General features: G+C 36.0%; 1 protein-coding gene across 4 annotated transcripts; it reads right to left on the reverse strand.

Moving 5' to 3' along the window:
- Nucleotides 1-1,224: 1,224 nt before the first annotated feature.
- LOC133867457 (ribosomal lysine N-methyltransferase 3) lies at nt 1,225-6,396 on the reverse strand. Of its 4 annotated transcripts, none has more exons than XM_062304227.1 (5): nt 6,229-6,396; nt 5,773-6,151; nt 5,144-5,340; nt 2,919-3,282; nt 1,225-2,196 (listed from the first exon to the last, which is right to left on the reverse strand). In XM_062304227.1, exons 1-5 carry the CDS (start codon nt 6,237-6,239, stop codon nt 1,525-1,527), a joined length of 1,623 nt encoding a protein of 540 aa, XP_062160211.1. In that variant the 5' UTR covers nt 6,240-6,396; the 3' UTR covers nt 1,225-1,524. The 4 variants fall into 4 exon arrangements, with proteins under 4 accessions (XP_062160211.1, XP_062160212.1, XP_062160213.1 ...); XM_062304228.1 differs by having other exon boundaries at nt 1,226-2,196; nt 5,773-6,148; nt 6,229-6,394; XM_062304229.1 differs by having other exon boundaries at nt 1,230-2,196; nt 3,000-3,282; nt 6,229-6,393.
- Between the last annotated feature and the right edge of the window lie 11,642 nt (nt 6,397-18,038).

The following is an 18,038-nucleotide window of genomic DNA, read 5'->3' on the forward strand; positions in this document are numbered from 1 at the left end:
TGGCAGATTTCGGCCAGTATGCCGGAATTTTGCAGTTATGGCCGGAATCCAGCCACTTTCACCGGAATTTGGCTAACCCAGATTACGACGAAACTGTTCTGATTTTGGCTTTTATCTTGAATTCTGGCTATAGTAGTCGGAATGGCGGAATCCTGTAAAAGTTGCCGGAATCCTGTCGGTCAGTGACAGAATTTCGTCTTCGGTAATTTTTATATTATTTTACATTAATATTTATATGTTTTGAATAAAAATTGATTTTTATAGGTTAATATGATTGAATAAAAATATTAAAAATATTTGTGATTTTTCATACATGCCAAACACCGAAATATGCTTTCGGCGAAAAATATTTTTCAGAAAAAATCACTTCCCTAAAATCATTTTACGACGGAAACTATTTTACGTAGAAACAAACGGAGCATTATACTCTAAATTTAGGGGGCAATAAGGGCCATGCACCTCCCTCTTCTAGTTATAGATTTATATCTAATCAAAATATTTATATATTTACACTTAAATGTTTATATATAAAAAATAATAATAATTTTTTAGCTGAAATTTTCTAGGCGGAATGAATAGAATCCAGTACCCTTTAAAATAAATAAATAAAAAAATCCAATAGATGCACCAACCTACATGGATGGTAGGCCGTCATTAGCTAAAATTGGTTAGATCAAAATTTAATAGTGTTGTCTTTTTATAATATTATTCAATTTTAAAAAAAAATTCAACGAAGAATAAAGACGCAGATATTCCTTATAATATTACTCGGTCCCCCAATAATGTATAAATAATTATCCAAGTCTTCGTTACCGATGTGAATGCTGCAATGCACATCCTTCGTTAATTGTCCTTCTTTGAATTCAAAGGCTATGCCAATTATTGCTTTCCAGCCCTTCCTGTTTCTTCCGTGATCTTCATAAATTTTTCAGATTTCATTCAGACATAAGCGATGACGTCAATATTCAAACTCAGCATATCTTCATAAAGACCAAGGTCAACAATTTCTCCTAGTCGCCGAATCACCCACCACATCCACTATTTTTCCCCTTCCAGAAGGTCGACAATTTCAACAAAGCAATTTTTAGAAAATGTGTCAATCAGATTCCGAAAAGATAAGACACCATTTTTTTTGTCTACTGTGAAGGGAAAAAAAAAAAAAAATTGAAGAATTGGATAACAGCAAAAATATTTCAGGCCCTTGAATGTGAGAATGAAAATGGTTTAATGGAAATTGGATCAATTTTTTATGGGAGAACTTGCCTGAGGCAAATATATTAAGCCAAATAATACAAAAATGCAGAATTCGATTCATCTAAAGCAAACTAAGCAGACCAAAAAAATCCCAAAAAATGACTCGAAAATATGTTTCAGACTTGGGTTTGAACAAAAAGTCAGGCCATCTATTCTACCAATGTGGACAATTGCCTGGCAAAATGGTGGGGGCGGGACCTCTTTACTGTGATTTGGAGGAGAAATTGGAGGTAACGCCACATATGATGTTTAAAGAGAGAGCCCAAAGTTTCATTTCTTCTTCAACTTTTTCCTCACTGAGGATCGCTTAGCAGTTCTAAAAGACTGAGCACCAACAGCAGCATACGTTCTGAGCCTCTCCAGGATCCTCCTCTCACTGATACGCAGCACTAAAGAATGGTACAACTTTCTCTCTCTTATGCAACAATTCCCAAGGGCTTCAATATCATCTTCAATTGAATTAGAACCATAAAAACTCTCTCGCATATCTGCCAGCCACAAAAGAGCATCACAAACATCCTTTGTCAACAACAAATCCTTACTCACTTCTGGAGCTTTTTCCCACCTCAACTGGCCTTCTTCTGACAAGATCATGCCTATGGATCCATTAAAGTTCCCTGCGGTTGACACTGTGAGGTCCAACTTATGATATGTATCCTCTGGCAACAGCAGTATGTACAATAATATCAGCAGCTCAATTTGGGGTTCCCCATCAGATGAAATCTCAAAATATTCAGTGTTCTGGCTAACACATCCACAGTAACCCAGTTTTCTCCAGAGGGCTAGCCTTGTTCTACTGTACCGGCCAGAAAACGAAGACGAACTCCATTGGAGTAATAGTTCCATATCGATATTTACAATGTCAAATGGATTATTTGGCTCTGTAAATCCATATCTGTGAAGCAATGCAGCATTACCCAACGATCCATATGTATTAAAGACCTGAGAGGAGAAGCAAAAGAATAAAATGAACAGTTTTATAACACCATTTCAAATCAAGGGTTACCTATTGAAAACTGAATTTCTTTTCTTTCTTTCTTTTTTCCCTGGTAAGTATTGAAAGTGGATTTTACCATAAGCAGAGTAAAAAAGACCAAGTTTTGTATTTGAAATTACTAAAAATTAATTAACCCACACTGTGTGCAAATAGTATCCGACATGAGACATGGACAGAAGCTCAAAAGAACGCTTTCTATTTTTGCGGTTAGCCATAATAAAGTACCAATTTTAACTGATCAAGGAATACTTCGCCATCCAATATGATGTGATCATTGGAGAGAAAGATGGGAAAATATTATCACAGTATTCAACAAACCTCTCTCGCTGCACTTAAAGATGAGATGACAGAAATGAAACCTAAAACGGATGCCAACCCCAATAAATTCAACTACTATTAGCAGAGCAGGGCAAAATAGTTAAGGCCAGCTACATAAATGCTGCTCTACCTAAGTGAATCATTTGGATGCAAAGCTGATGCAACCTCCTCTTGTGGTTGGGGCTGCATAAGTTATATCTCCAAAAGGCCCATGTGTTGGGCCTTTAACAATAAAAGTAAATCAATCAGTTTTGGCGAGAGATTAACCAATGACAAGTCAACCCATTTCAACGCTGGCCCTCTTTTGCCAAAGATATCAAATTAATGCACCTCAAGATTAAAAAGCTACCTCACACCCACACACTACTGAAATCACTGATGCGAGAAAGTGATTGGGGAAGCAACTCCCTGAATAAGAACAAAATCTAACCTCGGCTCCAACTTCAACATCTTTCACCATAATCATTTCTAACACTGGGGTATCATCCCTGGAAACCGAAGAGAAGTCCAAGTCACTACCCCGACGAGTATTCTTCGCAACAAGAGTTGTATTTGATCCTTCCCGATCAGAGTAAGAGTCTTGAATCAACTTTTCATAGTCATCAGTATCAACAAACACATCACTTTTGTTGGTATCAGTATCACTTTCAGAATCAGAATGAGAATATAAAGAGGTGATGTGTACATCCTCTGCTCCTGTCTTGTGATTGAAACTGGATTTCATATAAGAGAGATTAAGATACACTTAATCATCAAGATGTAGAAAGGATAAAGTAAACCATCAATGAAGAACTCTACCTATAACGAACAATGAAGCTGAACTAGACAAATAAACTACTAAAAAAGAAACATAGGATAGCATCTTCCAACCTATGCTTAAGGAAGTAACATCCTTTATGATAGGCATTAAACCGTAAATTTTACATATATCATAGCCCAAAGTATATGTAATCTAAATCTTTATATCCTTATTTAGCGGATAACCTTTACTGAAAATAGGGGGAAAACAGAATATATATTAGAAAAACAAAAGGCAGTGCCCATCAATAAATGACCAGTACACCTTAAAATACATGTAACTAATCATTCTTCACATGTATTACAATTTTTTCTCTCTCCACTTTGTTCACTCCAAGTACTCACGTTAAAACTTTGTATAGCATGAGCTGCCGCAGTAGCTTACAGATAATTTTATCAGGATTTAAAGTCAGCTTTTGGTGGACATGAAGATAAATCTTCCTTTACAAATAATAGGTTAACAATGTCTCAGCCTTGACATCTTAAGTAAGAAATAGTCAACTCAAAACCCATTTCGATAAGTGCAACTCTAACAGCAAACTTGGATAAGGCATAGGCAATAAATTTTGAGAATGTAAACTGAAATAACTCCTGAAACTGATCACAGGCGGTACAGCATTATAACTGTGTCCATGAGTTATGGCAATGTAACTGGCAGGAGGTTACTCCCTCAATTTTTTTTTTTTAATGAACTATTAAAGAAGAAACATAGGATAGCATCTTCCAACCTATGCTTAAGGAAGTAACATCCTTTATGATAGGCATTAAACCGTAAATTTTACATATATCATAGCCCAAAGTATATGTAATCTAACTCTTTATATCCTTATTTAGCGGATAACCTTTACTAAAAATAGAGGGAAAACAGAATATATATTAGAAAAACAGAAGGCAGTGCCCATCAATAAATGACCAGTACATCTTAAAATACATGTAACTAATCATTCTTCACATGTATTACAATTTTTTCTCTCTCCACTTTTTTCACTCCAAGTACTCATGTTAAAACTTTGTATAGCATGAGCTGCCGCAGTAGCTTACAGATGAGTTTATCAGGATTTAAAGTCAGCTTTTGGTGGACACGAAGATAAATCTTCCTTTACAAATAATAGGTTAACAATGTCTCAGCCTTGACATCTTAAGTAAGAAATAGTCAACTCAAAACCCATTTCGATAAGTGCAACTCTAACAGCAAACTTGGATAAGTCATAGACAATAAATTTTGAGAATGTAAACTGACATAACTCCTGAGACTGATCACAGGCGGTACGGCATTATAAATGTGTCCATGAGTTATGGCAATGTGACTGGCAGGAGGTTACTCCCTCAATTTTTTTTAATTTTTTTTAATGAATGAGGTCACTCCCTCATTCTATTCCATAGTAATTGATTTGCACAAGTTGCACAGCTTCAGTTAGAGTTGCATAATTTGAAAAAGGCTATTTAGCACCTTATGGGTTTATTTATCATCTAATGATGTAGTAGAATATAAACATTTATTTTTCAAGTAATGCGATAGTTAACTGTGAAGATAAATCAACAGAAAACTTGCCATTTGAATGTTCCTTCTTATGAATGTCACCACATATAAAAGTTACGCAGATTATATCCTCTTGAACATATATCTAATCACCCCACCACAATTAAGCCAAAGAGTTAGGAGAGCATCAGATAATGGTAAACCTCTCAACCAATTAAAAGGACCAATGAGACAAATCAGATTCAGTTATACAAGAGAAATGATTCACAGGACCTCAATGTGATAGTGTAACTTACAGATCTGCCAAAGGAACCATTCCAGATCCATGGTACTCATCTATCTCAAAAGACCGAGAAGTGATAAGACTTTTGGCAGCAAAGTATTGTTCAATGCCAAAACATTTTGGATCCAAATTGAAAGGTGGTGAATCCAAGAGGGGCAGAATACTATCTTTCCAGTCCTCATAAATAAGAGCTTTGTCTTCTTTCACAGTCTGCCTACAATTGTAAAAGACATGATCAGATAGACAATATTCTCAATGCTGAAACAGATTTTCTCTTTAAATCACTTTCGACTGTTAAAAGAATCGTCAAATAATGCAAGATAAAGCTCTAAAATTGGAACAACCAAACTTGAAAGATAAGGAGTAACATATCGCACTAGCATTCCAATGAGAAGAGTAACTTATTAACACACATTAGCATATCAGTCATTTTTCTACACAAATTTTTAAGCATTTCACATTTTACCAAACCTTGAATAGATACAAACTATCTGGGAGACAAATGGTTCAGTTAAATTTCACATCTAGAAAATGTATAAATCTTAACACCTATGATGGGATGACCCCAGATAAGATTATCCAATTCTGAATGGAAAAGAAGTACCACCGAACTACAAACAATACCATTCATCGTATATATACCTTGTAGAGCTCAGTGCCACGTAGGAGAGAGTCCAGGTCGTCCAGAGTCCAAAGCAAGGGCAAGCACTCCTGAGGAGGCAAGAGCTGGAGGTAGCCAGCCCAGGGTGAGTCTTCCCCTAAGCTTTTCTCGTACATGAGCACCGCCGCGAGCCCCAGAGAACCGCCTAACCCGGCGGCTTCGATCAGGTCACTTGCCCCGCTGGTCCTCATGGTCAGGCACGCAACCTTAGGTATTCTCGCCACCATGTCTCCTACCTTGAGATCGCACAGCGCTCTGACGGCGATCCCCTCGCCGTCGGGGCTGTCCGTGAAGCCAAGCGCGTCGCTGTACTCGATGCCTTGGGACCTCATCCACCGCTTGAACGCTCTCAGTCGCCTGCTGTGTGTGCGTGTGCTTGGTTGCTGAGAAAATGGTAAAAGGAGAGCGAAGGAAAAGTTTAAAGGTTCAAGGCTTACCTGGTTGCCATTGTGGAGAATGTACGGCGGCGGGGAGGTCCTTTACACAGCTATGAACAGTTTTAGGGCGTTAAATTGTTAATGCCATCTTGTGGTTTTTCTGGGTTCTTGACGATGGGTCGGGCTTGGTTTGGGCGGTGTTTCCAACTGATTTATGCAGCTATTCTTGTGACAGTCTTCATTAAAAAAACAAAAAAAGAAAAATCTTGTGACAGTCTAAAGAAGAAGAAAAATTGGCTAATTTTTATGAGATATATTATTTGAGAATAACTTCTATTGGCAAAAACCACCACCTTTTTGCCCACCAATAGCAAGTTGACATATCAGCATGAAACAAAAAACACAAAAAATATACGTGTAGGCAAAAACACCGGATCATCCTCCTTCCTTCGGTCTTTAGAAAAAAAAAAAAAACAAAAACCAAAAATCCTCCTCCCAGCCATTGCCCCCACGCGGCCACGCCGGACCTCAAGCTCGGCGGCAACTCCACAGCGTCGGAACTCAAAGGAAAAGACGAACGTGATGGGTAGTCCCTGTACGAGAAGGAGAAGACGAACGGATCGGCAACTTCTTGGACCCAAAGTTGGCCGGGGGTGGCGGCGTTCGGTGGCGTGTTCCGACTCGGGAGTTGGCGGTGTGTTCCGGCCTGGACGGTGCTGGCAGCGGGTCCATTACAGGCATTGGTTTTGGCCTGGCTGGTGTTCCGACCCTGTCGGTGGCAGCGTGTCCATTACGGGCGTTGGCAGTGTGGTCTAGGCGGTGCCGGCGTGGTCTGGCCTGGGCGGTGCCGGCTGCGTCCGGCCTGGCTGTGGCGGAATGTTTGCTTGGGCAGGGGCGGTCTCTTTCTTCTCAACTTCTTTGAGAGGGAAATGGGGCAAAAGATCCGGTGTTTCAACAGCAATTGAAATTTTTGAGTTTTTTTTCCTGAAATGACGTGTCAAAATATAATTGGTGGGCAGAAAACAAGGGTTTTCTGCCATGGCCTGATAGGAGGGACTCTCATATTATTTTCACTCATTTTACATTATTTGATGTGATATATTTTTAAGAGCTCATCTATCCGTAGGACGAGAGTCAGACGCTCGTCCGACTCTCGTCCTACATGGCATGAAATATAATATTATATATATATATATATAAAATGCAGAAAAAAAATCTGCGCACGCGTGAAAGCTTTCCCCTTTCCCCCCATTTCTTCCCCCAAATGCCCTAAAATTTTCAAAAACACTGTTGCTGCTTTGTCTCCCCCTCCCACTATCCTCCTTCGCCCACCACCAACCACTTCCTCACCGAACGCACCGGCAACGCCCACCCACGGGACCAGCTCGAAATCCGGCGACGCCCATTGACACAGGCCATGCCCACAGTCCAAAAAAGCACCGCCCACCACCAACCACTTCCTCACCGAACGCACCGGCGACGCCCACCCACGGCACCAGCTCGAAATCCGGCGACGCCCACTGACACAGGCCACGCCCACAGTCCAAAAAAGCACCGCCCACCAAGACGAACGGGCCAACCGACACCGTCTCTCTCCCCTTTCTCTCTACAGTCCGTCTCTCTCTAACTTATTATTCATGGGTTTTTGAAGTGATTTCTCGGTATGGGTAGTTAAGATATGGGTGTGTGAAGTTATTGATGCTTGTAATTTATTTTTGTTCTTGAATGTTAGATTTTTTTTTCTGCAATTTTTTTTTTTTTTTTTTGGTTTATGAATATGGGGCTAGTTGTTTTTTTTTTTTAGAAACAACAGATTGTTTTCCTTGGATTGGTGCTAAAATATGATGATTTATTTTTGTTCTTAAATGTTAGATTTTTTTTTTCTGCAATTTTTTTTTTTTTTGGTTTATGAATATGGGGCTGGTTGTCAACAGATTGTTTTCCTTGGATTGGTGGGCTTGTTTGGCAAAGAACATAACAGTACAGAGTAGTGGGTTGTTAGTTTTGGAATTAGTAAAAAGTGATGATGTGATATAAAATAAAAAGAATTTGTATAAAAAAGTGAAAAATTTTGTATTGTAGTAAATTTTTTTATTTGAATAATAATAAAAAATTATTGATGTGATATAAAAAGTGAAAAAAGTGAGAATGTTTTGATGTTGATTGTTATTGGAAATTTGAAAAAGTGAAAAAAAAAAAAAAAAAAAAAAAAGAAAGAAAGAAAGAAAGAAAAAAAGTATATCTACAGTAACAAGCACTACCCTGTAATGTCCAAGCACTAAACAAATAAGCCCGGTGTTACTTGCTCTAAATACTAAAATATGATGATTTATTTTTGTTCTTGAAGGTTATATTTTTTTTTTGCAATTTTTTTTTTTGTTGTTGGTTTATGAATATGGGGCTAGTTGTTTTTTTTTTAGAAACAACAGATTGTTTTCCTTGGATTGGTGCTAAAATATGATGATTTATTTTTGTTCTTGAAGGTTAGATTTTTTTTTTTCTGCAAATTTTATTTTTTTTTGGTTTATGAATATGGGGCTGGTTGTTTTTTTTTTTTTAGAAACAACAGATTGTTTTCCTTGGATTGGTGTTACTTGCTCTAAACACTAAAATATGATGATTTATTTTTGTTCTTGAAGGTTAGATTTTTTTTCTACAATTTTTTTTTTTTTGTTGGTTTATGAATATGGGGCTGGTTGTTTTTTTTTTTAGAAACAACAGATTGTTTTCCTTGGATTGGTGTTACTTGCTCTAAACACTAAAATATGATGATTTATTTTGTTCTTGAAGGTTAGATTTTTTTTTTCTGCAATTTTTTTTTTTTTTTTTTTTGGTTTATGAATATGGGGCTGGTTGTTTTTTTTTTAGAAACAACAGATTGTTTTCCTTTGATTGGTGTTACTTGCTCTAAACACTAAAATATGATGATTATAATCTGCTCTCATTTCATTGCAAAACGATTTTACATTTTTTTTGTGTTCTCTAGAGCAAGATTTTTTAATTGAATTTTTGTTCTTAGTCTCTGATTTTTGGTACATGGGTACGTGAGATTTTTTTTGGGTTTGTGTCATCATGTGGTTAGTGTTTTTTCTGAAATTTTTCGTAAATTTTGTTAAAGTAGTGTAAAAATAAATTAAAGATGATGGTATATTAACTTCTCATTTATGATTGTGGAATGAGGCTTCCAGTTTTGATCCTTTTTTGTTAATTAAGATTGTGCTACTTTGTTTGTGTCATCCTGTGGTTGAGACTGAGCCTCTTCTCAAGTTGATCCCACTTGGGAATTTTTGACAGAGTGCTGGATTCTTTGTCTGTTTTCCTGTTTTAAGTTCTTTGCATGGGAGATGTGCTTGAGCTTTTCTGGCTTCAACTGGGTTTCTATTGGGTATTCTGTTTAGTCCTGGTATATGTTTTTGCCCAATTGTCTGATTGGTTGACGGTTTAGAAAAAAAATATATCATATTGAAATTTTCATCCGTGGCTGGATATGATGGTTGGGACATATTTTGTTAATAGCAGAACTCAACATTTATGTTTAATAGCAATATTTTGTTAATAGCAACAAAAATGTCATGTTGAAGGAGATTTCATTTACGTCTTGTAAGTGTTAGGTTATTAAGCATTACTTGCAAAGTTGATATTTCATTTTTTCTGTTGTCTAACATGATCTTATATGTTTCAGGTGATATTATTGCTGGAATATGTGGAACGATATTCTCTTATGATGTGTCATTCTTGTGGGCAAATTTTGCTAATGTAACATGGTGATGTGAATTTAAAAATATGTAGTGCATTTTTATTGGGCTTATGTGAATTTTTTGTTGTACAAGGGCAATTTGGTTGTTGAACATCAGTTGCCTCTAAATGACTGGAATTAGATTTTGTAGGAATTATTGTATGTTTTAGCCTAATTTCAACAAGCCAAAGGCTGGTTAAAATGATTTCATATGAACTGAACGGTAAGAAGTGATTTGATTCAAGCCAAAGGCTGGTTGATGGAGCTGATGGGCTCCTATTTATAGGAGAATTTGGGTAAATAAATATGAGAATGAAATCAATGTAATTTGATTGCCATCAATAAATAATTACAATAAATCTCTTTAATCTAATCTCCTAGTATACTACATCTTTCTCTATTTTTAAAATCCAAAACTGAGTTCTCTAAAAATACAAAACTGAGTTCCCGTTTCTTACACATATGATCTGATCAAATACTTACATATAGGAATAAGCATCTAAATCAAATACAAATCAATTTTTTCATTGCTTCAGGCAACAACAATTGACAAGAAAGCAAACAACACTGAAGCAAAGTGTACCAAACATCAATAACAAAAATTACCAAACATGGGATTTCACGTCAGCCTTCCAAACCTTCCAATCTTCCATTTTCCTCAAAATCTCTCAAATGTTGCAAAAAATTCCAATCCCAACAGTAGCAACAACAATCACCAACATATGCACAAAGAATCAAGTTGTTCACTAAAAGTAAGGATCTTTATAGAGAATGAAAGATAACAAGTCAATTACAGAACAACCACATATACTAAGCCGAAGCAAGCCACCATACCCTAAAAGCAACAAACTAATTAACCCAAATATGCTAATTACACCTAAACTAGAATCTAATAGTTCCTCAACATTTTTAACTTCATCTATAAGCTTCAGCTTGGAACTGCAATTGTCCATACTATCTTTCAATTGTTCATCAGCTACAGTTTCTATTTCATCTTCATCTATGGGCTTCAGTTCGGAACTGCAATCGTCTGCACCATCTTTCAACTGTTCATCAGCTACAGTTTCTATTCCATATATATCAACATAAATAAAACATTATGTGAAGAACCCAACCATGTTTTCTAACTTTCACTCTACTACGATATGTTACAAAAATTAAAAGTAAGAATTAAAGGCCCAATATACCATTTTTGAGGTCTATTTGGATGGGCACAACATCATCAAATTGTTCATGTATCAATGAACAATCTTCTTCGCATTGTGACTTCAAGGCTGATTGCTCAAAGTCCATCTAAGAGTTATTTCGCATAAAAAGTTTAATCAATCAATTGTATTTAATTACTTGAGTGAATATAAAGCATATGGTAGAAACTAAAAATATATACATATACATAATATAGATCTTATCATAAGGAAGAACTAAGATGTTATGTGCATATAACCCAATCATAAGATCAAACAAAGCAGCACAATCTTAATTAACAAAAAAGGATCAAAACTGGAAGCCTCATTCCACAATCATAAAGGAGAAATTAATATACCATCATCTTTAATTTATTTTTACACTACTTGAACAAAATTTAAGAAAAATTTCAGAAAAAACACTAACCACATGATGACACAAACCCAAAAAAAATCTCACGTACCCATGTACCAAAAATCAGAGACTAAGAACAAAAATCCAATTAAAAAATCTTGCTCCAGAGAACACAAAAAAAATGTAAAATCATTTTGCAATTAAATGAGAGCAGCTTATAATCATCATATTTTAGTGTTTAGAGCAAGTAACACCAATCCAAGGAAAACAATATGTTGTTTCTAAAAAAAAAAAAAAAAAAACCAGCCCCATATTCATAAACCAAAAAAAAAAAAAAAATTGCAGAAAAAAAATCTAACCTTCAAGAACAAAAATAAATCATCATATTTTAGTGTTTAGAGCAAGTAACACCAATTAAAGGAAAATAATCTGTTGTTTCTAAAAAAAAAAAACAACCAGCCCCATATTCATAAACCAAAAAAAAAAAAAAATTGCAGGAAAAAAAATCTAACCTTCAAGAACAAAAATAAATCATCATATTTTAGCACCAATCCAAGGAAAACAATCTGTTGTTTCTAAAAAAAAAAACAACCAGCCCCATATTCATAAACTAAAAAAAAAAAAAAAAATTGCAGAAAAAAAATTTAATCTTCAAGAACAAAAATAAATCATCATATTTTAGCACCAATCCAAGGAAAACAATTTGTTGTTTCTAAAAAAAAAAAAAAGAAGAAAAAAAGCCCCATATTCATAAATAAAAAAAAAAAAAAATTGCAGAAAAAAAATCTAACCTTCAAGAACAAAAATAAATCACAAGCATCAATAACTTCACAAACCTATATCTTAACTACCCATACCGAGAAATCACTTCAAAAACCCATGAATAATAAGTCAGAGAGAGACGGACCGTAGAGAGAAAGGGGAGAGAGACGGTGTCGGTTGGCCCGTTGGTCTTGGTGGGCGGCGCTCGGTCTCGGTCGGTAGGCCCTTTGTCTTGGTGGGCGGTGCTTTTTTGGACTGTGGGCGTGGCCTGTGTCAGTGGGCGTTGCCGGATTTCGAGCTGGTGCCGTGGGTGGGCGTCGCCAGTGCGTTTGGTGAGGAAGTGGTTGGTGGTGGGCGGTGCTTTTTTGGACTGTGGGCGTCGCCGAATTTCGAGCTGGTGCCGTGGGTGGGCGTCGCCGGTGCGTTTGGTGAGGAAGTGGTTGGTGGTGGGCAAAGGAGGATAGTGGGAGGGGGAGACAGAGCAGCAGCAGCGTTTTTGAAAATTTTAGGGCATTTGGGGGAAGAAATGGGGGGAAAGGGGAAAGCTTTCACGCGTGCGTAGATTTTTTTTTTCTGCATTTTTTTTTTAATATATATATATATAATATATTATATTTCATGCCACGTAGGACGAGAGTCGGACGAGCGTCCGACTCTCGTCCTACGGATAGACGAGCTCTATTTTTAGTGAATATTTATATTTTTGTTTTAAGTTACTGATATTAAAAGTTGCACACATCATACAATATCATTATGTATAAAATAAGTAGGGTAAATGTATAATAAATTCTTGAGTCAACGCCCAATTTGAAAATGGTCTCTCACTTTTTAATTTTAAACATTTTCTTCTTAACTTTTTCGTGTTTCTAAATTATGTAATTTTGTCTATTTTTCATCTAATTTTATTAATTCCGTTTGGCTGAGGCCACGTCAGCATCGACAGATAAGCCTAAAAACGACGTCATTACAATATTTCCTTATTTTTTAAATAATTTTATTAAAAAAATAATTGAAAAAAAGGAAGAAAAAAAAAAAAGAGCCACCCCCTTGGCCAGCCATCCCTAAGGGCCAAACCCTCTAAAAAATTTTTAAGGTTTGAGCCACCCTCAAAGGTCAAAACCTCTTAATTTTTTTTTTACATTTTTTTTAAATTTTTTTTTTCATGGGGTGGCCAAACCACCCCATCAGCCAAACGAAATTAACAAAATTTGACGGAAAATGGATAGAATTATAGAAGGACCCAATTCAAAAACTCAAAAAAAAAAATTAAGAAGTAAATATTTAAAATTAAAAAACGAGAGACCGTTTTCAAATCGTGCGTCGACTCATAAATTTATTATACTTCTACCCAAATAAGTATAAAAAGTTGATGTTAAAAGTAGTTTTGCTCATACTATAAATTACAATTTTCTTTTATTTTGTGGATGTAACGCTGTTAATTCGTCTTTGAATCGACCCTTAAAAAATAAAAAATAAAATAAAATAAAAATTGCTCAATTATGACAACGGCGTAGACCCTTAACATCACTGGTTGGGTCTCTACATTAACATTGCCCTCTTCTTCTTTTCCAGGCGAGTTTTGATTGTTGCACTATAAGCTCACAATATGGGCACAACAACCCCTCACATGAGGATGAGCCCCACACACTGGGCGCCACTTTCATGTGAGGAGTTGTTGTGTCCATGTTGTGAGCTTGTAATACAAGTAACATTTTCCTTTCCAGGCTCCTTAATAAACTCCAAGAGGCGGCTGTTCGTGATGACTATTATGATGATTAGGAGGTTAGTGAGCAGTCTTCTTTTGAGGCCGACTCTTATTCGAAGGTGAGTGATGGGTTAACTCCGGATTGGGAATCGATTGACGTTGGTGGGTTTGCCGGGCGAGAAAATTGATATTCTTGGAGAGTTGAGCTAGTGAAGTTTCAAGAGAGGTGAATCATTTGCTCATAGGGTCACCGGAGTCACCAAAGGTGGAAACGTAAAGTGTTTGTGGATTGGTCTGTGAAAACTTTTGAGGATTCATCTAGGAAATTTAAGGAGATCGAGCTTGGCTATGGTCATAGCTGCATCTCCGAGTGAGACCCCTATTGCTTCCTTTATATTGGTCATCGTCTATGTCCTTCCTCCTTATAGCTTTAGGGATTCCCGTCATTATAAGTTGTCATTGACTTCAAGATTTCATCCCTAAGCCTATTCAGAAGGGTTGCATGGCGTGAATGATGTATTTGTTACAAACATTAATATTTTTTTGAATTATTTAAAATATATTATCGTTTTTCAAAATGTTTTTAAGTTTTTATGAAAAATAAAAATTAGTTTTATAATTTGGTCTTAAAGTGTTTTAACCATTTATCTTTTTTCTTCTTAAAGAATTATAACGGTTAATCATAAAATCTCAAAATATAATTGTTTGGTGTTTACAAATTATCAAATCTTGCTTTGACCATTTGGTCATTAAAATGCATTAATATTTTAAACCTTTTTTTTTATTAGTCATTAAACCCATTGATTTGTTTTTTAACCGTCTGTGACCGTTTTACAAATTTGACTTTACGTTGTTTTACCATTTGGCCATTATCAAGTTTTATTACTCTTGATTTCTAACAGATATGACCGTTTGTCATTGATTCACCATCATAATCCTTTGAAAGTCAACACTATTTTGTTTATAAAAGAAACAAATCTTCTTCAATCACAAGTGGGTGTGAATGTACGTTTCTCTTCCGGTTCTTTCAAGACACGCGCTTTCTAGCCGTGATCACCGTCGTCTTCTGGACCGGCCATATCCAGCCGATGGCCTTGCCGTTCTTTCTTGCCGGCGCGTGGTCTGCACGTGGGGGGATCTCTCTTTCGTGATTGGCGCGTGTGGATCTCGTCATCTTGTCAGGTCATGGTTGGCAGTGATCGGTGGTTGGAGATGGCTGTTTTCGCTGCTGGGGAGACTCCTGTGACGGCGCGTGTTGTTCACGCGCCGCCTCCGGTGGCGGTGTGGCTTCTTCCAACGATGAGGACAGTGTTGCTTCTTGTTGTGTTGTGTTTGTTTGTGTATTCCCTTGTTGTCTGTGTATTTCACAGTGTCTTTGTAGTGCACAAATATTTGCTAGACTTATTTGTAGTGTGGAGCTTTAAGGGGTGTTCATGTAATATTTGTGTATTATTTAGACAACTGCTTTGTCAGATTTGTTTCTGACTTAGATGTAGAGGTGTCTTGTACCCCTCATTCTATCTCTGTAATCTGACTTAGATGTAGAGGTGTCTTGTACCCCTCATTCTATCTCTGTCATGCTGTTTTAGCAATGGAAGGAGCACATGCTTCTTTGTCAAAAAAAATAAAAAAATAAAAAAGTGGGTGTGAATGTACGTCTTATACTGTTACATAGAAATTGTTTCTTTTGTTTTTGGGATTTGATTCCTACACAACATCATCACAACAATTGCACAACACCCCCTCACATGGGGGTGGACCCCACACACTGGGTCCCACCCCATGTGAGGGGGTGTTGTGCAGTTGTTGTGGTGATGTTGTAAATCTATCATTTTCCTTTGTGTTTTCAATATCATACAGTGTTGGAAAAACATTTGTTTTTTCAAGTGAAAAAGCTATTTGGTACATTACTAGCTTTTCTATAAGAGAAAATATCCTGAAGTCCTCTATTCACTTTGATTAAAGGGTTGTTTTATATGATCTTCATTTTTGGAAGTGCGTCTTTAATGAAGATAAATACTATAGTATAATCCTGGGATATTGCGTGTCAAGAGATCTGATCACACCGAGTTATATACTTCGGGAGGCACGAATCAATCTTTAAGGACAACGCTTTTGGGTGTACAGTATTTATTTTATTATTATTACTTCAGATTAATATGGTCTAGTAATAACAATAATATTTTCAACCAATTATTTGTTTAATAATTATTTATTTAATTGTTAATTTTTATATTTGTATTATTTTATTTCAATAAGAATTTTGTGCACCATCCAAAATTATTTCCAAGCGGTTAACTGGTTGATGGAGGGGAATTCAACTGCTAAACGTTATCCCTGGTGAATGATAGGTAACTTCTAATAGAATAGGAAACACCTTCACACACCAATTGATCAAATCAAATACCTACCTACTACTGACCACTGTGTCTCCTAAAAATAGATAAACTACTAACAACCTGATGACTATTAATACTGGATAAAAGATAACCACAGCTTAAAAGATAATGATAGACTAATGGTAAAGACTATCTCTACGTAATAGAGATAGTCTTCTATTAAGGCTCTTTATTCTTATTCCTTCCTTCTTGAATTACTCTTCTTGATACGTAGGATTGATACCCCTGTTCTTACGGGTGATAGCTATATGGGGTTTTTTTTTTTTGTAATTTTGATTGGATTTCAAATAAAGTATGTGAGTTTTTGTCAAATTAAAGAGTATGAATAATCATTTCATTGAATTTTTTTTTATTCTTAGTAATAACTCTTCTATTTTTTAATAAAATATTTATTCCGGAAACTAAACGGACTTTAATACTAGCACCAAAATTGTAAGAACTTTATTCTTTGAAGTCAGTCAACTTTTAGCAGTTAGGATGGAGGGTTTTTTTAGCTGTAAGGATATAGAGTCTAAGCCATTGTCATAATTGAGCAAAAGGCTAAGAAAATTTCTCAATTATCTGTTTCCTCTTTATGTTGAACATGTTCAAAACATTCATATAAGTTATCGATCTTGTCCAGATTCTTCAGTGCAGTTTACATTTAAATCAACCATTGAGACTGAGCAAAGATGAAATCAGACAGATTCGGGGCTTCTTTTTTAGCAGTAGAATGGGATATAAGCTGTGAAGTTTAAAACGCCAGCATCGCATTAAGACATACTCCCAGTTAAAGCAAGATTGACAAGGTTCATTCAACATTCCAATCTCCTTGAGAGACTCTTGGAAACCCCCTCATCTGAGATTCATTAAAGCTGATTTTGGTGTAGCAATTAGAATTGGCTTTTCTGTGGCTACAACAACTGTTCTTAATGATAAAAATGGGAAGGTGTCGGCAGCTTGTACTTCAAAGTTCCAACTCTATCAATATCACTGAAGGTGAAGCTTACGCAGCCTTATTCGCTTCCAGAAACATAACTATCAAAATAGACAAAATGATTTAAGTGGTTCAACTTTAACTTGGCCTACGTTCATTGGAGAAGTCAGGTCAAAATCTTTTATTATGAAAACAATAAAGATACGAATAGTGGTTCACACTCAAAGACTCAAGTACTACCAAAACAATACTTGATAGTGTTTATATAAAGAGAATTCGCTACCGCTCTCAAATGGCTCACTAGAGCTTTGGATTTTTTTTTTATTTTTATTTTTCACTATTCTCTAGCTCTCTTGTAATGGAATACACAAATGAACTTTCGTTCTTTTATATAAACAAATTTCACCGACTCATCTTAAATGTTCATTATTCTCTTAATTATCCACGTGTAATTAAGATGTCAAATTTTTAATCACGAGCCTCTCAACTACTAAAGTAATTAAGATGTCTAACTCTCAATTATAAGCCTCTTAACTATCCATGTACAATTAAAAATAATTGATAAGTCAAACCCAACAATTAATTGCTTATTTTGGGGTGAAGCCAGTCACTTCACAAGGAAACTCTCTTGACTATTCAAGCTATTGATACATGCCCAACTCTAATGAGAAAGTGCAATTCACTCTAGTCTCCCCCAACCACATCCTGCCACATCAGCAGTATTTACGCAAACGAAAATGACAAAAGAAGCCCTCCGTGAATATGCATGTGCAAAGGCACATGACTAAAATATACGCATAAAGAAACAAAAAG

Source organism: Alnus glutinosa, chromosome 4 (assembly GCF_958979055.1).
Source record: "Alnus glutinosa chromosome 4, dhAlnGlut1.1, whole genome shotgun sequence".
In the NCBI taxonomy this organism is placed as follows: Eukaryota; Viridiplantae; Streptophyta; class Magnoliopsida; order Fagales; family Betulaceae; genus Alnus; species Alnus glutinosa.